General features: G+C 38.2%; 1 protein-coding gene across 1 annotated transcript in view; it reads left to right on the top strand.

Annotated features, from left to right (window-relative positions):
* The window catches only part of COL25A1 (collagen type XXV alpha 1 chain), a 657,401-nt gene that overhangs the window by 563,667 nt on the left and 69,267 nt on the right, over positions 1 to 24,467 (top strand). Inside the window, exons 19-21 of the mRNA XM_073602240.1 lie at positions 10,648 to 10,710; positions 14,354 to 14,422; positions 21,469 to 21,513. Of these exons, the coding sequence (XP_073458341.1) occupies positions 10,648 to 10,710; positions 14,354 to 14,422; positions 21,469 to 21,513 (177 nt within the window). The remainder of the gene's footprint in view (positions 1 to 10,647; positions 10,711 to 14,353; positions 14,423 to 21,468; positions 21,514 to 24,467) is intronic.

The raw sequence follows: 24,467 nt of genomic DNA, 5'->3' as shown, positions 1-24,467 counted from the left end.
TATTTTTTTTAAATGTTTTTGGGCCTGTTACATCAGTTAGCTATTTGACTTTCCCTTATCATATCGGAACTATATGTCATGAACTCTGCAATGTTATTAATAACACCAAAAGTAAAAAATTCATAGTGCATGGTGTTTTTTTACACCTGGCTTATTTACATCAACCGCACAGCATGCAGGTTCTTTTGCACATGCTCCTTTCATAAATTAGCAAACAAATGTCACCAAAACAAAAGTTTGGAAACAGAAACTGTTGCTCTGATTAACAATACCTCTCCTATCTGCTGCATTCTGAAACCATGCCTCTATGTGGCACTGGCTGTAAACCTTTTTTTTTTATTAGCCTTATATTTTCTACTAATACATTCCAGGCAGAGGAAGCTGAATAGACCTGTTTGTTAAATGGTTATATGTAGTATGTGCTTTGAATATTTTCTCTACAGGACTAAGACATGCATTGGCTGAAAAAAGTTACAAAGCTAACGATTCTTTTCCATGTGTAGCATAAATCCTCAGATAAATTAGAAGTGGTTATAATTTTGGCTTCAACTGGTGTTCCAAATGCTAAGGAGTCTAATTTTTATATTGGTAGTAAAGAGCAATGAGATTTCTGAAAAGCCGTAAAACTTTCCATATTGAAAAGCTGCAACTTACTAGAATTAGTAGGTAGAACATTAAAAGGGCTTTCACACCGAGCCACCTAGGGCGTCAGCGGTAAAGCGCCGCTTTACCGTCATTTTAGCTGCGCTATTCGGGCGCTAGCGCTAGTTTTAACCCCCCCCCTAGCAGCCAAAAAGGGGTTAAACCCGCCCGCAAAACGCCGCTGGAGCGGCGTTTTGCTGGCGGTATCGCAACGCTGCCCTATTGATTTCAATGGGGAACAGCGGTGAGTTCACGGCTCCTTCACTGCTCCAAAGAAGCTGCTGGCAGGACTTTTACACTGGAGTGAATGGAGCCGCTTTTTTCAGGCGCTATGCAGGCGCTATTTTTAGCCCTGCTGCACCTGAAAAACGCCGGCAGTGTGAAAGGGGTCTAAGCAAAATGCAGATTAATGTACATGATTCATTGTTTGCTTTTCTTTTTAATCCATAACCACTCTCTGGTCACCATTACAAGCTATTTTCAAATGCCTTTGGTGCTGTTTGCTCATTCTTTCCAGATGCTTTCCATTGCAGTCTACAACAGTAGTCATAACGGTTAACGCTAAGGGCCATGCAGCAGCACCTTGGGGTATTAAGCCCAAAACCAAAAATGTAATATATTGCAGCTTACCAATCATTAGTTGCGGTGGCTGCATTTGTTTACTTAATTTAGGAGCACAGCAGACAGCAGCATTGTCAGTCTAGGGAAAAGGGAAAGGAAAATGTACTAACAGATTTAAATACTAACAAATTGAAGCCAAACGCCAGTAAATACTTTATAATCAAGTACAGCAAACTTTTTTTTTTCTTTTTGGGATAAAAGTTTTACATGAATAAACAAAAACTGATCATTGTGAGCACCCCTGCCAGAGTTAAATGGTTTGACTCAACCCTGTAAACGCATACATGTGGAAGAGAGCTTGTTCTTAAAAAAATACTGTAAATGTGGGAAATTCAACTACCAACAGCCTTTGTGGCTGTCAGCTTGTAGTTCTCAATGAACTACCAGGGCGCTGTTGAGTGCTCTAGGTTCATTGATGCTTCCTGTCAGTGTGTAACTCCCTGATCGTATGAGGTACAAGCAGACAGCTTACACTGACAGTCTACAAGAGTCCTGCAGTGCACCCGCTATCTGCTAATCATGGGTGCAATGTTTTGCAGGCTCCTACTAAAGAAAATAATAAACGCACATTTTCTTTTACGTGCAAAGAGATGTGCATTTATTTTATTTTTATTTCTTTTACAAAGATGAACTTATTCTTTAATTTCCTTAATTTCTTTCATTTCCAGTGATCTGCTTTTGTTCATGCAGGAAGCAAGATGTTCATTGAAGTGCCCGTCTTCCACATCTACTCACCTTCCCTTTGCTCCCCTTTGTTCTGTTTATCTTTCTTGACCAAAGGGCACTGATACATCTATGGGTCTCCTGGTGCAGATGACAATGACCTTTTGGGCAATGTCATGCTCTGACACACCAAGGCTAAATAAGGAAGAATAATTAAGAAATACTCCCAACAAGGCAACAAAACAGTATGGCAATAGCAATAACACATAATAAATTGACACAACACCACAAACAATAAGAGGAATGAGTATCTCTGCACCTGAACCCTGAAACTAGGGAGGTCTTAAGTAAAAGAGTGGTACTGGAAGCTAACGTTCCTTCAGTCTTTTCATACCCCTCCCACTGGCCAGTGTAATCAAACTGTTGGGGTTTCTGCATTGAAGAACTCAGGTTTACCACAGTACAGGGATTAAGCACCCAAATGGTATCTTAAGGTAACACTGTCCTTTTAAGAAGTGGACAAGTAAGATGTGGTCTTCTCACCACCAAGCAATGTGTAATTAAGCCTCCTCCTGCTCCCTGCGTCCGTAACTGGTGATGTTGGTGGTTGACTCAGGACTCTGTAGATGTCGCAGCCCAGCCTCCTTCCCCCTCTTTTTCTCTCTTTCTGATACTGCAGAAAACACAGCAGCCCACTCTGATTGTCACTTCTCACTTTCCCCATAAGACTGCTCAGAGTCAAGGCTTCTCTACCTTCTTTTTTCTTTAGTCCCATCTAGTCCTTGGCTTGATAGTTAACCATCTCCTGGAATCTACATTCCCCATAGTTTCAGCTCCTAGCAGTATCCCCTTCCTCCTAGGCTCAGGGCCGTCTTTAATATTGATAGGACCCCGGGCAAACATTTTCTTGGGCCCCCCCACCATGCAATTTCACTCTCCACCTGCTCTGAGACATACAATAAATAGCAGCTAGACTTAAAATCAGTTACTGTATCAGATCAAGCAGCAATTGTGATTGGTTGCCAGCGGTAACAGCATATCATTACTGCTTACTGACTGGTTGCTAGAGGTTACAGCACACATTACGGCTCACTGTTTAGTTGTTAGAGGTTACAACAAATGATTTCTGCTTGTTAATTGGTTGCTAGAGATTACTGTTCAGTAATACTGCTCACTGATTAGTTGCTAGAGGTTACAGCACATCATCTCCTCACTGCAGGGGAGCATGATATACATATGAATGCTGCCTTTATTTACATATCAATGCCGCCAGCCGCAGCTATTTACTTAGCAATGCCGCTGCTATTTACATATGAATGCCGGTTATCTACATGAAAACATAGGGTCTGCAGGTGAGTCATCTGTACACAACAATAGGGCAGAGCTGGGCAGTATTAATACCAGCACTACACACTGAGATATCGGGACACAGCACAGAACTAAAACTTCAAGGGACAAGGGAATTTAAACTTGGATAGTTGGCAAGTATGAAACAGCTGCTTTGGGCCCCACAACAATGACAGGGCCCAGGGCAGCTGCCCCTTTTGCCCTGCCTTAAAGACAGCCCTGCCTAGGCTGCACAGCAGCCAATCACAGTGTCCTTTATTGCCCCAAAAATGGGAAGGGCTCTACTCTTGCTTTCTATGGCTGCAACACAGCCTTTGTCATAGTGTCCTGTGACCTTTCTCTTCTCCTGTCCCCACACAGCAGATCCTCTGCTTATTGGTGACTGAGAAGAGGGAGAGTAACTTTGTTGGTCACAATACCATTAGACACTTGGTCACAGTACTATTAGGCACAGCACGATCTGTGTATAGGAAGCTCTGAGAGCCCAGGGCTACAATTAGTACTTTAAGCTGTGAGTAGCTTGTTTCTGTCTCCCTTTCTTCCCACACATAAGATGTCTGAGCAGCAAATTGCCATGACCCAGCATTGTCAGGAGGGGAATGAGAGTCTTTAGCTTTACGTAAACTCTGACCACAGTACCTTAGAGTTTACTCAAGACTTCTTTTTATTTAAAGGAATATTTGACCTTTTCAGAAAAAAATGACCTATGCAGCAGCCATCTTGCAAATAGCAGGCTTTCTAACACTTTGCCCAGAGGGAGGAACTAGTCCTAGATACTGTAGTTGTTGTTTATTTTAAACAACGCAGAGTGAAGATAGTTCTCCATCCAACAGTCTTTATGCAGAGATGTGCCCTGTGTGTCTGAAAAAAAAACTGCATAATTAACAAATCAATTGTGATCTATCTCGACTATTTGGCTTTGGTTCAGGTGAGAATAAATAATGTATTTGTTGAAATAATTACTAAACAGAGATTTTCCAAAATACTTGAAACATAATCAGCTGATAACAAACACTTCCAATTATTGCCTGCTCATTATCGTCCAGGTGTTATTACATACTTCATACTTCATGGTTAATGCTTTAATTCCACACATACATTGAAAGACTGTCATTAAATGTCTTATTATTAAACATGCAAGTTGTCACATTGCTTATTTTTTCTCCATAGTAACGACCTTCTTTTTCTCACCGCTAATTATCATCTTTTAATGAGATTAGTTATTTCAGTTGTCTCATTATGCAATCTTTCTTTTGGCTTCTACCATTGATCACAGTATTGATTTGCTTCTGCCTAATGACTTTGCAAACAACTGTCAGTTCGTCATTACCTTTCCTACATGTCTCCATTTTCCTGCATGTGCTTTTAATCCCATTTTCCTTTAGCACTGGTAATACATGTGGCTTTGTATAAGTATTGCTAATGGCCCGTACACACGATCCGAATATCGTATGAAAACTGTCGTCCGAGGAAGAATCGTACGATTTTCAGATCGTGTGTACACTACTTTCGAGAGCCGATCGCAACAGTTCATCCATTATTATTCGATCGGAAAAGCACGAAAATTTTCCTCGTATGATACCAGATTGTACGATTTTCATTTAGTCAGTATAGTTGTCGTCTGAAAATACAATACAAATACATTACAACACATGACATCACTACTATTTTTTTCTGTCGTATGAGAATTTTTGTGACTTTAGTTACCTATTCAATTTCTACTTGCGACTATTAAGCAAAAAAAGTTGTACGATCTGTTGTACGATCTTCGGATCGTGTGTACGGGCCATTAGTGTGGGTCCAAACAAATTAACTGCAGGTGAGCTCTTTGGAAGTTTTTGAGAGGGCCAGGTAGGAAATGTTGCTGAATTTAAATTTGGGAAAATTGAGGTATATTTTATTGGCTATTGTATCAGGCAAATTTTCCAGTCAGTAGAAAGACTAACTCACAACTGGAAAGTCTAAAAGAGGACTCTGTTTGCCTTTAGGTAGTTGCAATTGCAAAAGGAGCAGCCAACAAGTGCAGCGCTAGTGCTGGACTTTCTAAGTAGAAAGAGAAAAACCCCGCCAAGAATAAAGATGACATCCCTGGAGGCTGAGGGGTTGATTTACTAAAGGCAAATTGACTGTGCACTCTGCAAAAGAAGTTGCTTCAAAGTGCAACTGCACTTTGCAAAGTGCACAATCTAGTTGCCTTTAGTAAATCACCCCCGAATGTTTAAAAACAAGTCAGCAATGGCAGCGCCTGTTGTTATTGTGACAGGTTCACTTTATGTACAGTTCCGTATTTTAGCGGGTGGGTAGCTATACAGTAGATTGGTAAGAGCAATGAATGTTTACATAGTACATAACATCATCCTATGTCTTGTTTTTTAAATTTCCTTTGCACATAATTGGGTTAGGCAAACATATGTTCATCTTATTCAGTAAGTTCTGCATTACCTAGTGGGAAGCACAATACCATCTAATATGTATGAATGTCTTTATATACATTAAAAAACTACAAAAGAAATATGTTTTCACACACACATTGCAAGATTATTTTCAATAACAAAATCTCAATGACATTTATAAAAAAAAAGGAAACATAACAAAATACTATAGATTGTCTTCGGCCAGGCTTATATGACAGTAATACATTGTTGGTTAGTTAATCCAGTTGAGGCTAAAATGGATGCCAGCCCTCATTTTATTCAGCCTGTTATGATGATGTTGGTTATCTGCTAAACCAGCTACTGCAGATCTGTACCTGATATCATACTGGTAAAAATACCATTTATCCTCATCTCAGTCACTACATTTTAGACACTGAAACGTGCTGGCTTCCCTTTTTTAATCTTCTATTGGAACCCTATACTGAAATAAATTTGTAGCTGGACTGTTATCTGTGGTGCGGCTCTTTAGTCTTAAATCTGTTAAATTAAAACTGTGTTATTGAATGCAGTACAGACTTTTCGTTGCTGTTTCTGTGTGGCGTGTCCTATACCCTAAGGCTTGGTTCACATCTATGCATGATGTGTGTAGGGCAGCCTATTTGCTTCAATGGGCTGCTCTACCTGAGACATTAGGGAATAGGGAAAATGTGGAAAGAAGTCCCCAACACTTTTTAGAATCGCACTGCGTCACCATGCAGTTTGGTGCATCCGAAAATTGCTTGCGTTTGCTGACACATGGGGTGCCATCGGCTAAAAAGGAGCATGTTTGTGTGCGGGTCAGGAAAGTACGCAATTTTGTGCACGTTCCTGGTACACATAGATGTGAACCAACACTAAGACAGTGCACAGATCAGTAGGGATATACAGAGTGCAGTACCCCAGAGAAACCAGGGTTTCAGTTCATTGTAGCCACATTAAGTGATTTCTCAGGGTTGATTTCTTGTTGTTTTGCTCTGACTTAGTGAACGAGCAAACTAAATAGTTCCACAAAAAAGGAATCTTTGGTGTTGAACTACACCAACCGATTAGATACAGTATGTGCAAACTTTAAAAAATGTGCTTGACATCTTATTATTAACAGTAAATCTGAGCGCTCCTCTAAATTCATTACAATGCATAGGTAGATACAAATTAATTTTTAATCCTCACCACACTCAATTCATTAACGGGTAATCAAGGTGATCCATCCAGGCAGTTAAGCTCCTCTCAGTGTGTATTGCATATTAAACATTGTGATTACCTAGGGGAGTATTTATTAAACTCTGATGAATCCAGGCATATTTGCCATGCATGAGTCATTGATATTTGCTGTATGTTCTACAGCAAGGTTCACCACTTTTATAACCTAGTTATGATTATATGTGGATAAGCCTAGGCTCACACATCCGATCCCTGCATTTTTCCTGCACCGCATTGCAATCGCACTGTGTTTGCAGTCCACTGCAAGTGTCAACACACATTAAAAATGGGGTATGCTTGTACAAAGTTAACGACAACCCAAATGCAAACGCAGTGCGGCTTGCCTGCACCGGATTGCAAGGTACAAAACGACCATGTGATTTAGTTGTAGTGCAGCTCCGGAAAAGGTGCCTGCACTTCTTTGGTGCGATGCAGTACAATTTGAGCCCATTCGAAATGAATGGGCTCAAATCGCACCACACTGTATCACATGTGACTTGCGGTTTGGTGACTTGCGCTGCCGTTCCTGTGCAATTCACTTCCAGGACTAAATGTTCAAACTGGTGAAACTTTTTGAATCTGCAGTGAATCTTTTGTGAACATTTGGTAAATGTGTAGTGTATCTTTACACAGAGCATACTGTTAAGTAGAATGTAGACTGCTCTAATTCAGCCAACAGTCTAATTGCCTGTGATGGAAATAGTATTTTATCTTTTCAACAAAACAATATGAATTAGTACACTTTTTGCAAGATACTCTGGGGTTGATTTACTAAAGGTATATAGACTGTGCACTTTGCAAAGTACAGTTGCTTCAGAGCTTAGTAAATGAGGTGAGGCTTCACTTTGCAAAGAGTACCAATTACATGCAAGGAGCATAAAAAAAACCTGCATTTTTGCTTGCACATGATTGGATGATGGAAGTCAGCAGAGTTTCTGCTCATTTACTAAGCTCTGGAGCAACTGTACTTTGCAAAGTGCACAGTCTTTTTCCCTTTAGTAATCAACCCCAGTATATCTAAGCGTCATTGACTTACAAAGATATAAAACCATTTATTAATGTATATCAAATTTAGTTACTTTATAATCAAAATGAGTTTAGAATACTTTCAGTACCTTTTCTCGTGTTGTTTTCTTTTTTCATCTCACCTAAACTGTGTATTGTCTATATTGTATATTATATTCATTTTTACATGACAGAAATATGCACATATATTATAAAATGAAGTCTTTTTTCATCTATAAGCAAGATACCTATAGCTAATCTTATCAATCCAAACTAATCAATCTAATCTAGTCTAATCAGTTCTAATCAAACACATTTTTCAATAGCCTAGAGATGCATGTATTTCCTTAAGGATCTCTTTTATTAGAATTATGGTGAACTATTTTGTATTGCCTGTGTAAGTTACATGATATCAGTTGTGACATCTCTATGAAGTGTTAGGTGGTCAACAATCCACAGTTGTTTCAGAGCTTTAAAACACAGATCCTACTCTTTAGAATGGGATATGCGCTGAATAAAGGTTTTTGGCAAATGTGCAGTTTGCACATGGAATGGCACATTCTACAGGTTATATAGAGTGATTAGTATAGGAAGAACTATATCCTGTTGAAGAACAGAAAATGATGAAAGACGTTGAATGATGCTTGCGACAATGGTTGGTGTGTTCTAGAATGAGGCTACATGTTAACCACACATAACATGTTTTTTATTTTTTTATTCCTGCATGTAATTTTGAATGCAGCTGATGTACTTTGTAGTTTACATGTTTAATGCACAGTCAATAAATGTACAACCAGAAAATGTAACCAGATTTGCCCATTGCAATGCACGCCATGGAGAAAGTAAATGACTAATTATTTTTGTGGGATAGGATGTAGAGGATGTTATCTATTTTCATATAAAAATACATTGCATGAGAAAGCTAACAGCCTTCCATCTGTAAATGTATAATGTTTTCTAACAACACTTTGTGTGCGGGCTATGTAACAATTTTTCCCTGCTTAGAGCTGTGCATTGTATTGACTTATGGACCTTATGAAATAGTTCTTTTGCTTTTTCAGTATCTTGTTCCATCATTTGATAACAATGTTTAACTAATATAAACTATCATCCTTAATATAATAGGGCTAAGGGCAACGTGCTAGCTGCAGAACCCCAGATAACATCTTTCCCTAGACTGAGTACTGCAAAAACTGTATCTGTTTTAGGTTACAGCTCACAATTCCTCTTTGAGCATTTGTATTTAAAAAAAAATGTCTCTGGATCTGTAGGTAGTTATTTCACTTCTTAAATGGCAACAATATGTATAGATATCTCTCTCTCTCTCTCTCTCTCTCTCTCTCTCTCTCTCTCTCTCTCTATATATATATATATATATATAGAGAGAGAGAGAGAGAGAGATCTATTATATATATATATATATATATATATATATATATATATATAATGGAAGTATAAAGCCCAAATACAATTTAAGATAGAAATAGTGTGCAAAGTCTTATAGTTTATTTTCATTAAAAATCAGCTGATCCCTGAATTAGACTTGTGCACGATGGAAAATTTTGTTTTGTTTTGTTTTCATTCGTAAAATACATAATTTGGTTCTATTATATTCATTATGTTATGTTAATTTGTTTTCAGATAATTAATTATTTCTGTAGAGAACAGATATTCGCTATAACGAATATGTTCGTTTTATTTTTTAATTGTTTCATTTTCTGATAATTTGTTACTTATGAGTACCTGAAATAAATAATAATAATGTATGTATATATATTCGTGATAACGATTTGTAGTTTGGAAAGTTGTTTGTTTATTGAATCCATGATCACACACAATGACAATATCTCTTCTCCTCTGCTCAAATACACTACAACACCCTTCTCACTCAGTTCTCAGGATTGCACTTTGCCAGTAATTCAACCTCCAGCACAAAATGAATCAGCTGATAGGACTGTAAGATTTACTCCGAGTTGACCTTTTGTTTCATTAGACCTCTAACGAATTAACGAATCATGCTAAATTCATTCAGTATTTTCGTTATAATTTCTTTTGTATTCGTTGAAATTCATTACTTCTTTCTTCAGACATTTGGATGCATACGAATGTCCGAAAGATGAAAAATTCGGCCAAATTTCAATTAGTTACAAAACAAATTGCACACGTCTACCCTGAATAGAAAAGCCATTCCCTCAGATAGATGCTGTAGAATAGGATCCTCCTCTCAGTGGAGAAGCAGTAATCTCTTTGCAGAAGTCTGACACAGCCCCTTCTGAGTCAGAGACAGAGTTCTCCAATCGGTGGGAAGCATGCACTTTTCTAATTACAGAGCTATAGATCTGACTCAGTAGGGTGCATGTCAAACCTAAGGGTCCCACTCAGATGGTACTGGCAGAAGTCTTTTCTTACTTATAATGTGGATACTTTTTTTTTTAACCGATAGCTGTGGATACTTTAGAAAGGAAACACTTTTGACACTGAACACTCTTTCATTTGATGCACCGGGAAAGTATTTAGCTGATTTTAATGGAAGGATCAATTGAGCTTTAAATTATGTAGGTTGAAAAAAATGGACAGGTTCATAACTTTTTCCATTCTTTTGATAACTGTAATCCAACATAGTTTTCTTTACTCTTTATATTTATATTCTCTTTACTTTTTACATTTTATTTCCACTAATAGGGTTCATATTCAATATTTCATATGTTAGTTATGTACTTTACATGTTCCTACTAACAATGTATGCTTTCTGAAGGGGGAACCAGGATTCCTTGGACCTCAAGGAGAACCTGGCCTACCTGGCCTTCCAGGAACCAAGGTAAGAGCTAATTTTCTTCTAAAGCTGGCCATACATGCAACAATATCACCATTCAAAAGTAAACATTAGATTGTGGTAGATTGCTGTACTTGTGCATTCTCTGGTTAGTTAGTTAGTTAGTGTTGGGCTTTCGAAAAAGTTTCTTGAAATTATATAGTAAAAAGGCATATTGTTGGAAGGAGCCTAAAACATTAAAAATAAGTTTTCAACAGCTCACATTGAGATTACCAATGAAGTATGATTTAATAATAGCTGCTATGAGTCATAACACTATTCCCTTTTTTTATTAAATAAAATCCATGTAAAATATATTCTTCTTTCTATGCATGTTCATTCTACTTTGTATAACTTGCTTTTGTATATTGTTTTAAGCAGTGTCATAATAATGATAGTACTATAGCTGTATAAATCATGTGAGACATTCCACAATTAATGTAACTGTTGGTGCTATATAAATCTTGTATAATAATAATAACTTGCATACAGGGTCTCTATAGTGGCACACCTATTTTATTATGTCTACTTGCGCAAGCTCTATCCCTGGTATCATTATTGTAATAAAAAGTACTATTAGAATGTGGCCTACTTTATATGTACAAACTGTGCAGATCATCAAAGAGAAAGGGTAGATGACTACATGTTGCCTAAGCTATAACAAAATCTTAGACTGCCTCTCAATATCCCTGGCACATTTCACTTTGCTGAATTTAGTCTCAAAAGTGGAGAGGTGAAAGAAGGAAGAAATATAAAAGGAAAAATGTATTAAAATGTACATATTTTTAAAGCTATTCGTTGTTTTGCATTTGTGTGTTTAACATGCATTGTGTCAGGCAGCCTATGAATTTCAAAAGGGCATTCAATGCTCCACAACAAATTAATAATGGGAAATGCAGCAATTTTTGCAACATGTGCTTTGTGGTGTACTGTAACACAAATGAGCTATGGAGCACTGCCTAGGTGCATTGAGGTGCCATTAAAAATAAAAGATACCACAAAGCAGGACACTTATCCTTATATGTTGCTGTGTGTTTTAAGTCAGTGTGCCACAATGCATCAGTGCAAATGGGCCCTAAGGCTTACTGTTGCCCTCTCTATCCATGCTGCCCTTGGCATTGGCTTACAAGTGCTTGTCAAAACTAGGTAACAGCGACCCCCCCCCCCCCCCCAAAAAAAATAAAAAATAAAATGTCATCCAAATGTGGCAAAGGAGGGGCGAGGAGGAAAAAGAGCAGAACTTCCACTTTGGGGTGAAGTTCCACTTTAAGGAATATGTTCTAGAAAACCTGTGGGTCATACAGAAAAGACTATTGAAATATGCAGTGAAGGTCAGTGAGAAATGAGATCTCATGCTAAGTACATGATCACACACATGATCATACTTATTTATAAGCATAGTATGGGTCTGTTAATTCAGCTCTTCTTTTAAAATGGCAAAAAAAAAAATCTGGAAATGGATGAACAAGAAAAATTATTATGTTTGAACTTAGATGCATTTTGCAGTTACTTGTAAATTAATACACTACTTTAGAATGTATTAGCAGAGAAATTTAGCTTAACAACCAATAGTGATCCAGAAATTGCAGTTTTAGGCTTAATGGTACAGTAATAAGCAACTTGATAGTTAATTATAGGGTTTCCATATAAAGACAGATTATTATGGCAGATTAGGCAGTTTTAAATAGAACCTTCTAAGAATCAATCCATGTACTGCACAAAATGATTCTAAGGTCCATCACAGCTCTGAAAGTATGTGGCATTATTATGAATGCTTGCATCTAGAATTTCAGTTTGAGCCTTGAATTGGACCTCTAATTGAAAACTACAGAATTACTATTACATTATCATATTGAGTTAAAAGTTACCATTAATAAATATTACTGTTTCCTCATGTGCCTTAAAGCTTAGGCAGGCTAGATCACATGGTCTCTGATGGCAGGACATTTTTCATTCAAGTTTATAGCTTAACATTAATGTAACGGTTTTTCATCAGTGTATTTCTCTTTTTTTTTATGAAATGTTTATGTAATGCTCAATCTTTAAGGATCATCATTTTCAATAGGCTTATATATACACTGTGTGCACAATTATTAGGCAAGTGAATATTTGACCAAATCATAATGTTTATGTATATCGTCCAACTCCAAGTTGTATAAACTTGAATGCTTATTAGATTTAAGCATATTAGGTGATCTGTATTTGTGTAATGAGGGAGGGCCTGGCCTAAGGAGATGAACATCCTATATCAAGGTGTGCATAATTATTAGGCAGCTTCTTTTTCTCAGGCAAAATGGGCCACAAAAGATTTATCTGACTCTGATAAGTCAAAAAATGTCTTCCAGATGGATGCAGCACTCTTGAAATTGCTAAGATATTGGGGCATGATCACAGAACTATCAAATGTTTTGTTGCAAATAATCAACAGGGTCGCAAGAAACGTGTTGAAAAATTATTTTGACACAAATTTTTGACACAAATTAACTGCCAAAGATGAAAAGACTCAAACGTGAAGCTGACAGGAACCCATTATCCTTCAGTGCTGTCATATTCCAGAATTGCAACCTACCTGGAGTGCCCAGAAGTACAAGAAGTGTTCAGTGCTCAGAGACATGGCCAAGGTAAGGAAGGACGGATGAGATGAGAGTTACTCTTGACTGACCAGATGGATGGGCCTGTGGTTGGATTAGTAACAGGAACAGAGCTCCACTTCAACTCAGATGCCAGCAAGGTGGAGGTAAGGTACTGATATGGGCTGGTCTTATTAAAGATGAGCTAGTTAGACTTTTTCGGCTTGAAGATGGACTCAAAAATCAACTCCCAACCTACTGCCAGTTTTTAGAAGACACTTTCTTCAAGCAGTTGTACAGGAAAAAGTCTGCATCTTTCAAGAAGACCATGATATTTATGCAGGACAATGCTTCATCGCATGCATTGAAGTTCTCCACTGCGTTGCTAGCCAGTAAAGGCCTTAAAGATGAAAGAATAATGACATGACCCCCTTTCTCACCTGATCTAAACCCTATTGAGAACTTGTGGGCCCTTCTTAAACAGGAGATTTACGGTGAACAAAAACAGTACACCTCTTTGAACATTGTCTGGGAGGCTGTGGTTGCTTCTGCACAAAATGTTGATCATCAACAGATCAAGAAACTGACAGACTCCATGAATGAAAGACTTATGACTGTTATTGAAAAGAAGGGTGGCTATATTGGTCACTGATTTTTTTTATTTTTTTTTAAATGTTAGAAAAGTTTATTTGTAAATTTTGAATTTGTTTATTATTCTAACTTTAACAGATGAAAATAAACAAGTGAGATGGGAAAACTTTTGTTTTTCATTTAGTCGCAAAATAATTCTGCACACTAATAGTTGGCCAATAATTGTGCACACATAGATATTCTCCTAAGAAAGCCAAAACCTCACTTTTACTTTCTTAAATATTCAGGTTCGAGGTTCATTAACATTTTAGATTGACCGAGAGCTCTGTATTTGTTCAATAATTAAATGAACCCTCAAAAATACAACTTGCCTAATAATTGTGCATGCAGTGCATATAGTGGGTTGTTAATACACACTCTCAGTTGATTAGTTATTTGTTCTATGTACATGACTTAAGCATTGTCTCTTTTAATATTAACACTTCTAGGGTGAACGTGGAGAGCTTGGTCCTCCAGGGAGAGGGGAAAGAGGTCCTCAAGGAGCTTCAGGCCCAAAAGTAGGCGGCTCCTTACCTATTATTGCTAATACTTTGAATACAAACATGATAATACAAACAAATTATATGTTAGCTTTGGTTGTGAAAAATTCAGAATTGGTACTGTCAAAATTATTTCCACCTAAACAACATGTCTATTGTTCATATATACAACCTCACCTCTACTTTGGCTATGGTGGTATGAACAGAGATCAAAGGAGTGTGGAAAGATTGGCAAGTAAAATTGTGTGATAGAAAGAAAGTATACCGAAACTTAAGGCAAAACTATGCCATATTGGTTATTGTTTTACACTCCTTCCAAAACTACACGATTAATTTAGGTGTGTTTTTTTTAACTTTACAATTTGTTTTAAATTGACTCTAACACATAAAGCTATCAGCAAGTGTAAAATGCTGGCACAAAGATGTGCCTATGGGTACATAAAGCAGCCCTTATTGCCCCCTCTATGAACCCATCCTGTAAACAAGGCAAACATCTAACTCTTCTGGGTAGTGTTGGACCATGCTTCCCTCTGACATTTATATTGACTCAGCATTATTAAGGATGAGTGAGCCAGGTTAAGTTTGGTTTGCAGGAGGTTCTGTAAACTCAGCAGAAAGCCCGCAAAACCTGGACATAGCACCAAACCCTATTGAAGTCTATGCAATTTTTTTCTGGTTATTTACAAGTCTAATTTGTAAGCTATTGTTACAAAGGGCAGGGGTAGTTGGGCACTGCCACGGGGGACATGTACCAATGCAAAAACTTTTATTAAAAATGCTATTTATCAGGGAGAGTGTCTTTTCATATGGCTTAAAGAGCAACATTGAAAATACACAAATCCTCTAAAAATAACATGGCTGGGCTTGATGTTACAGGGAAAAATTGGTGTGGATTTTCCCTTGCCAACCCTTATCCAGACATTTAGCCTGGGTGGCAAGAAAAGGTAGGCCACATCCCTTTCAACATTGGGATGTACCTTGCAAGGGGGAATGTACCTTGCATTGAAGTACCTTGCAAGGGGGAAGCCAAGCCCACTCAATGATGTTTCTCTGTTGCCTAATGATGTTTCCCCGACACTTACATGACCCACTGCTGGACAATGTTGTCCTGCTGCATTACCACTGCTAAATGACTGTCGGCTCCCTAAACACTGTTAATAAAGGGTCTTGGGTGATGTCATTGACAGTGGCAGGAGAGCATCATTGGGCAGATGCAGAAGCACTCCATACTGTTCTTCCCCTCTTTCTTAATATGTAGTGTTCCTGTAAAAAAAATGGGGGTGGAGGGCGGAGTGACGTTTCTCTATAAATTCAAACCAGATCCCTATCAAGGCATACAGCCCTATCCAAGGAAGGGCAGTGAGTGTGAACCCCCCTTTTTTTCCTGTACCATACAAAGCCGCATGCCTATCAATATTGGGATGGTACTTTGTAAGCATGGAGGGGGTGGTAAAATATCTCCATATTGTAAGGCAACCTGTCCCCATGTTAATGGGACAAGGGCATCTCACCCACATCTGGTTCCCAAGATGATGTGGGGGTTTGTTGAGAGGGCTATAAGAATGAGGATATCCATATATCCAGCCCCCCCAGGGGAATGTGTATGGCATACATTAGTAGCCCTTATTACTTCTAGAGGTAAAAGCAAGTAAACACACCAACACCTTGGACAAATTCCTTCAAGTACTTTACAATAAAAAAGAAATAAATAAATAAAAACAATGTCCAATAATGTAAACATCTTTCTTTGATGTAGATCCAGAATAAATCACGATGACCTTATGCCATTATGACCTGTTGCCTGATGATGTTACGTCCACAAAATGACAGATCCCTGGCTGGCTTCTGTTTGTAAACAAACCAGCCAGGAATGCTGGGTGGCTTAACTGATCAAAAATATTCATGCCAATATTTGATCACTAATATAACCCAGGATCCCTAGTTGGTTTGCTTACGATAACTGACCAGTTTGTTTCCAAATAGCATTTGAGAATTCATGAGGGCAAATTGGCCATATATGGCCAGTTTGTTCACCGAACTGTGAACAGGCTGGCTTGGGACAAACTGATGTTTATCTGTACCCAAAGCTCATCCCTAATCTATATCATGGGCTGCCTCGCCAGCCAATAAAAGTGTGCAGTAGAGGGGAATGAAGCTCCATCACTATCCAGAAGTGTCAGAGCTTTGTCATTTTAAGTGGGCTTTGTGCATAGAGGGTACAGTCAAAGCCCCTACAAGTATGTGCAGATGTGTGTGGGTGTCTGCACTGCATATGTACTTTTTTCAAATGAGTGTCACTTTCAATTTGCCTTATTAATCTTCCTGCTAAAGTGTTGAATAAGTACTTTTGTTTTTATTTTGCTGTCACACGGGTATAATGATGCCATGTGAAACTTTCAATTTATGTGTCCATAATATCCATTTTTAAACATTGCTTTGAACACATATGATTGTAATTGTCTGGAACAAGTTTATCCACAAGGCACTCTGTTGGCATACATGTTATTGGAGTCATAAATAATATGGATGAAAACTGAATTGTATATTTAATAGATGGCCTGAAGTAGCAGGCTAGAGGTGAAATTCCTTTCAGTACTTATTTGTTGCACTATTAGTTCATAGTGGCTTTGGGGTCCCCATCTATTAGCTTAAGACATGGGCCTCTGCCTTGAACTCAATCTATAATATTTCTGCTTGTCATAGGACGAATATACTATGTATATCTCAAGTGCATCTTTAAATCTGTTATAGTAGTTGGGCTTCAGCTTTTTCATTTATAACCTTGGCAGATAGCCTAAGGACAACAGGTACATGGCTGTGCAATTCATTGAGATATAGTATTGGTATTGTGTTTTTTGGAATCTGAAGTAACACCTTATATTAGCAGCTCCAATCTAATAATTATCCACTGTGTTCCATTTAGCATGTAGTAAGCCTCAAGCTGGATTGTACCAAAGATAAAATTGTATATTTTACTTTTACAGTGGGGGAAATAAGTATTTGATCCCCTGCAGATTTTGTAAGTTTGCCCACATACAAATAAATAAATATAAATATAAATATAAATAAAGAGTCTATAATTTTTTTTTATCATAGGTGTATTTTAAATGATAGTGACAGAATATTAACCAAAAATCCAGAAAAAAACACATACAACAACTGCTATAAATTAAGTTGTAGTTCAGTGAGTGAAATAAGTATTTAATCCCCAAGCAAAACATGACTTAGTACTTGGTGGAGAACCCTTGTTGGCAAACACAGAGGTAAGACACTTCTTGTAGTTGGTGACCAGGTTTGCACACATCTCAGGAGGGATTTTGGTCCACTCTTTTTTACAGATCTTCTCTAAATCTTTAGGGTTTTTAGTCTGTTGCTTGGCAACTCAAAGTTTCAGCTACCTCCATAATTTTTTTTTATAGGATTAAGGTCTGGCTTGGCCACTCCGTGACCTTAATGTGCTCCTTCTTGAGCCACTTCTTCTTCTTGAGAAGAAGTTTCTCATCCAATATTTTACAATACATAGCCCTGTCCATTGACCTCTCAATGCAGAAAAGTTGGCCTGTACCTTTAGCAGAGACCCAAAGCATCATGTTTCCACCTCTGTGCTGGACTGTAGGGATAGTGTTCTTAGGCTCAAAGTCAGCATTTTTCTTCCTCCAAACACGGCAAGTCGAGTTAACGCCAAAGACCTTAATTTTGGTCTCATCTGACCACAGCACTTTCTCCCAATCCTTCTCTGAATCATTTAGATGTTCATTGGCATGACTGTACATGCCAGTGAAGGAGAAGGACTAGCCATGTTTGGAGGAAGAAAAATGGTGACTATGACCCTAAGAACACCATCCCTACAGTCAAGCACGGAGGTGGAAACATTATGCTTTGGGGTTGTTTCTCTGCTAAAGGTACAGACTGACTTTGCCGCATTTTGGGGTCAATAGACAGGGCCAAGTATTGTAAAATCTTGGATGAGAACATTCTTCCCTCAGCCAGAACACTGAAGATGGGTCGTGGATGGGTCTTTCAGCATGACAATGATCCAAAACATTCCACCAAGGCAACAAAGGAGTGGCTCAAGAAGAAGCACATTAAGGTCATGGAGTGGCTTAGTCAGTCTGCAAACATTAATCCTGTAGAAAATTTATGGAGAGAGCTGAAACTTCAATTTGCCAAGCGACAGCCAAGAAACCTTAAGGATTTAGAGAAGATCTGTAAAGAAGAGTCTACCAAAACCCCTCCAGAGATGTGTGCAAACCTGGTCACCAACTGCAAGAAACGTCTTACCTCTTTGCTTGCCAACAAGGGTTTCTCCATCAAGTACTAAGTCATGTTTTGCTTGGGGATTAAATACTTAATTCACTCACTGATTTGAAACTTCATTTATTGCATTTGTTTTATGGGTTTTTTTCTGGATTTTTGGTTGATATTCTGCCTCTATCATTTAAAATACACCTATGATAAAAATTATAGACCCTCCATTTCTTTGTAAGTAGGCAAACTTACAAAATCTACAGGGGATCAAATACTTATTTCCCCCACTGTACATGTCCAAACATACCATTCATACCATTCATACCATACCATTCATTGTGTGCCTGATCGTTACCAGGGCCACATTTATAATGTGTGCCCTCCCTAAGCAAACTGTCTTGTGCTGCTCCCTCCTAGCCCAAGATGGGCATAGTAGGTTGTCTTGGTTTTTTTGTTTTTGTTCACCCAGTGGGCAGAAAAATAATAAAAAAACTAACAGATTCCTACAATCACACAAGCAAGGTGAATAAAGAATGTCCCCCCTGCTGGGACATTGTATTCTGACAATGGCTCCCACTGCTGTCAGAATACACCGATCAGTGGCTGCTGCTGATTGACAGCAGTTGCTGATCAACAAATCAGTGTGTCTAATGATCGACTTCTGTCGAACAAGGAGGGTCACACACTTATAAAAATGTGTCTGGTCCCAGCTGAACTGGCCAAATTTCCATCCATCTTTGCCCAGCTTTTGTATTACAAGATCAGACATATTAGCTACATGATGCACGCCAAGGTTGGGGCTGGAGAACCTGTAATGGGCAATTTGACAGTTTTCCATCTAAAACCAACAAATAGGAAAGTAGGGCAAACAGTTTCCCTATGGTGATATAACTTTAGTTTGAAGTGTACAATGTAGTGTGGGTAAGTGTAAGAATACGTTACACTATTCTCCAAATTAATTACTATATATATATATATATATATATATATATATATATATATATATATTTTTTTTTTTTTTGTTCAGGGCCAGCAGGAATAGGGACCCAGCCAGTTTGCACTGAGGGCAGGGTGGTAGTCATGAACCATTAATTTATATGAGAATGTGGTACTAATAGTGAGCAATATCATATGTGGGTGGCTGTGCACCGCTCCTATGTGCTCTGCCAACTAGGCCCAGCCAGCACTGGCATTTTAAAACGTCAGCCCTGATCATTAATATGAAAGTCTTTAGCAAGGTATAGTGACTCTTGTTCCTCATTGCCTTGCCTGTCGTAGCTGTTGGCCGCTCTAGACAGGGTCTGTGACTAATCAGTGCCCCCAGCTCATCTGCACACTCCAAATCAGTATTGTCCCACCTCTATACAATAAAGTGCTTTACAGTGCCTATTCAATGATTTGGAGTGTGCTGAAGAGCCTGGAATGGAGGAAGGAGGGTGTGCTGGTGGCCGCACTGATTACAGTCACAGGTGCTGCCGCATAGAATGGCCAAGAGCTGTACAATAATTGCATTTCATGCCAACACCCTGCAGATTAATGATCAGACACACAATTTACAGTATGTTTAACCATCTGAAAATCAAATAGAACATTTTTAGCTTGGGAACAGATCAGCTTTAATAATTTTAAAGTAAAAAGCCTTGCTAATGTACCAAATGCCAAGTAGCCACTTCTATACTTTCGATACATTTATTAAGTCTGTAGCAAAATATCTGAAGTGAGATCCAATAAAAGACTTATTGGTAACACAGTTGCCCTAAGAATAGCTACATCTAGCCATTTGCAGCCTTGCCATGGCAGGCCTTCTGGAAATGCAGCCATGACTAGACACAATCCATAGTGATAAATAATGAAATTGGTGAATATACACTCACTTAGGATTATTAGTGAAGCAGACTGGGGTGCAATATAATAAACACAAACTGTCTTGTTTTTCATGCTTGCTCCCCAGTCTGTCTCATTAGTAAGCCCACCTGACACCTTTCCCTACCATGTTTATTGCTCATATTTTTAACACTTGTATCTGCATTTTTCACTTAAAATTTGACATTACTATGCATTATTAAGCTATTGCCCTTATAGTTTTATTTTTTTGAGCAGAACCAGAGAAATCAGCTTTGAGCAACACAGAGTTGGCAAGCTAATAACAGCTAACTTCTGATTGGTTGCCTTTGTTTACTTAATAATCTTCCTCATTCTGTCATGCTATTAAATACGACCATTTAAAATTTTGTAGCAAGAGAGCTCATGGGGTGTATTTGGAATTGAGAAAACTGGAATTTAATTAAATATGTCCTTCATTAGTTAATAAGCATGTTTTGGTTGACTGTAAATATAACCCAGAGTTATCCTATCTTTCTGTCTATTTTCCTGTCCATCTATTTTACTGTCAGTGTGAGTGCTGGACTGTAAAATCTGTAATTACAGAAGTATTGTAGAATGAAAGGTCAAAATGTGACATTAAGCTGAGACGAGGAAACAAAGGGTAATTAAAACTTACCAAGGCTGTTAAATTTTATTGAAACTATAGTTCACAGGGTGGCGTCACCCAAACTGGACATCGTTAACCCCTGAACTGTTCTTGAATCTTTAATGTATAAGTGGACGTAGACAGTCACTGTATGCGTGACTTGCATGACATTGTGCATTATTAATATGATTGTTTCATGATATTAACCCTTTTCCACTTTCAAGCATGTTGCCTGTAAAAACAGAAAAGGTATGGAAAGTAAGGTCTACCGCCTTGTCATATTCTGCTGCTCACTTTAAATTAATACTTGCTGTCATTTTTCTTTTCTGAATTTTACCTATTTCAGGGAGAACCAGGTGAATCTGGCTCTAGAGGCCCGAAGGGGTCCAAGGTCAGTGTTTAGTTGTTACACCTTTACTAGCTGCTTATATTGAATACTTCTTACAATGCGCAGTTCTGCAAATTTCCATTTAATCCCCTATACAGTATGTGCATGCTTAACTTCCTCTAATATTGTGGCTCCATCTAGTGGCAAAATTAAAAAATACAGATGTAAATTAATTTAGTAAATTCATAGCTGGTGGGGGTTATCTTTCAGGAAAGCATAGTAAAAAAAAAAAAAAAAAAAGGCAGTTAATATTTAGTGTTCATATTAAATAGTTATAACAATTAACAGGGTTTCCAAAACACAAATCAATATAAGTAATTTATGCACATTATTTAATGAAACTGTAAGAACCATTTGACTTTGCTAAAATGACAAATAAGGGTCTATATAAAGACATGACAATTGTACCTGCCTGCATTTACCAACACGCATGGGCTACATTTGAAGGTAATAATTAAGCTGGGTTGTGGATGTTATATATGCAGATATGTCCATTAACGTAACTGAAGAATCTTCAGCAACTCTGCAGCTAGCATGTAAAAAGTGTGACGTTCAGGTTACTGAAGATGACTGAAATTGCAAGTTAAAAGAGATTACTCATTAGCAATTAGGAAACATTTTGAGAATGTTACATAGCTCAGCAGTAGATATAAATACTATAGAAATTAATTATAAATGTCTGGCAAGATGATACATAACATCAGATAAAGCGAATTAATATCAATCAGGAAAAACACCATTTTGTTGGCGTGGATGTAAATTGGTGGGAACCATGGCCCATTTATAGTGGGAATGTTCAAAAATAAATAAGGAGAGGGGGAAGGGGGGAGGGATGAAGGGGGGAAAAATTTAATAATATTTGAGGTTTTGTAGTTGGTATACCGGCAAAATAATAAACATATAATAAAATTAAAAAAAGAGATTAATCATTGATGAATCATCGGCACATCACTTTCCAGTGCATGACACAGTTGGGCACAGTGTTTTCAGCTCCAAGAATATAGAGAATTTTACATTAGGCACTCATTCCCTATACTATACCTATCTCTAACGCTCATTGCTCCCCTAGGCTTAACATAGTACCTTAAAAATTAACCTAATCCTTAATGCCTAACCATATCCCTTCTTCAAACCATAAAGAGGTTCTTCACCCTGTTTGAAAAAATAAATAAACGTCAGCAGCTACAAATACTGTAGCTGCTGACTTTTAATAAAAGGACAGTCACCTGACCAGGGGTCCAGCGCCCTGAACTGGTTCTTCTCCAGTCTTCAGGTCCCTGATGCTGGCATGGTTACTGTGGGCAGCCGGCTGTGATTCCTTGCGGTTTCACAGTGTGCTACCCACTGTGTTCTGTGCTTTGTGAATGGTCCCGCAGCCTTCTGGGACCTGTGATGTGTTCAAGAAGGTTGCAGGCGGGGGGAAGAACTTCCGGTGAATCACTGTGGCGATCCAACCGAAAGTAGGAGCAGGTAGCTGTTAAAACCAGTAGGGAATGTTTATAACCCTTGCAAGGAGTCCCATTGGGGAGGTGTCCCTTTATTTTATGTGCAATGAAGTGAGCTTACATTTTTTCAAAGTGATGGTAGCAAGAAAAAAGGCATTAGGTACCAGAGTTAGGAATACATACGCATGTAGAGATGGCAAAATGCACTGTCAGTGGGATATCTTTTAGTGGCTATTTAGAGATATTAAAACATTAAACAAAAATCTTAAAAAACAATCTTTTATCTGTTAATATACCTGCAGAGGGACCCTAAGGGCTCTAGATATATATTAAACATTTACCTAAACACAACCTCCTAACCCCCTACCCTAAGCCTGGCCCAGTGTAACTGCTAACATAATTAACTCTCAAAATTAAAACTATCATCCTAATTATTTAATTGTCTTACCATTTTGACACCCTCTGCACACAGTCTGTGTTGTACCACCCTAGCATCAATTTATTCCAGCACTAAGGGCACTGAACCTACAACTACCAGAGTTAAAGGAAAATTCCAGGGATGATATATTTGCCATTCCTACATAGGGCCAGCTTGGCACAATGTAAGCATGCATGTGTCCTTCCTGATTATCCTCTGCAAATGATTTAAATTCTCTGTATTAGCCTGATGTACTATGGTGGCAGCATCAGTCTTCCAGGTCCTGTGCTGAGCAGCTGCATGGTAACAGCAGAAGGTCACTTAATTGGCATGAACGCCATTTAGATAATGCCTTGTATTCTTCTCAGAGAATGCAGATTTTTCTCAAAGAATGCCAAGCATTCTTTGACTTGTGATGTCACCACCCCTATTCTCCACGTTATCCAATTAGAGAATGCTTAGCCTTCATTGAGAGAATTGCAAGATGTTCTCTAAATGACGGTCATGCCAAGCGAGCAATGCCCCAATGTTACTATGCAGAAGGGCAGCTTTTTGTCACAGCAACTAGAAGATCGCAGCCATCACTCTAGTAGATTGAGCTGCTTCAGTGATTTACAGTTTCTACAGAGGCCAATCAGGTATCACATATGCATACTTACATTGTCCCAAGCTGGTCCAATATAAGTATGCAAAAATGTATCATCCCTGGAGTTCAACTTTAAAGGGGAGTTTCAGGCAACAATAAAATACCATGATTTATACAGTTATTCAATAAATGCTAACTGTTCTTTAAATTCCATAAAAAAAACAAAATACATATAGCAAACTCAAATGCGTCCACATTAGGTTTTGTTTTATTGTACAATTCTGTCAGTCTGACATGTTTTAGATGGGTGGTGATATGGCAAATTAGTGTAGCAGGGCACTAAGGGAGGACCCCAGTAAGCTCATGCTGTACTATATAATACTTTGATCGGGCAGTTGATGTAGAAAACTTCAAATCATGGTGTCAACCTTCAAGCCATGCAGTATAAGGCCTTATGCACACGTCTGCTTTTCAGCTTACAAGTCCTCAAACATAAAATCCTCAGCAC

This window comes from Aquarana catesbeiana, linkage group LG01, assembly GCF_042186555.1.
Source record: "Aquarana catesbeiana isolate 2022-GZ linkage group LG01, ASM4218655v1, whole genome shotgun sequence".
NCBI classification, from domain to species: Eukaryota; Metazoa; Chordata; class Amphibia; order Anura; family Ranidae; genus Aquarana; species Aquarana catesbeiana.
The sequence above is the reverse complement of the archived record's forward strand: the minus strand, read 5'-3'. Positions and strand labels throughout refer to the sequence as shown.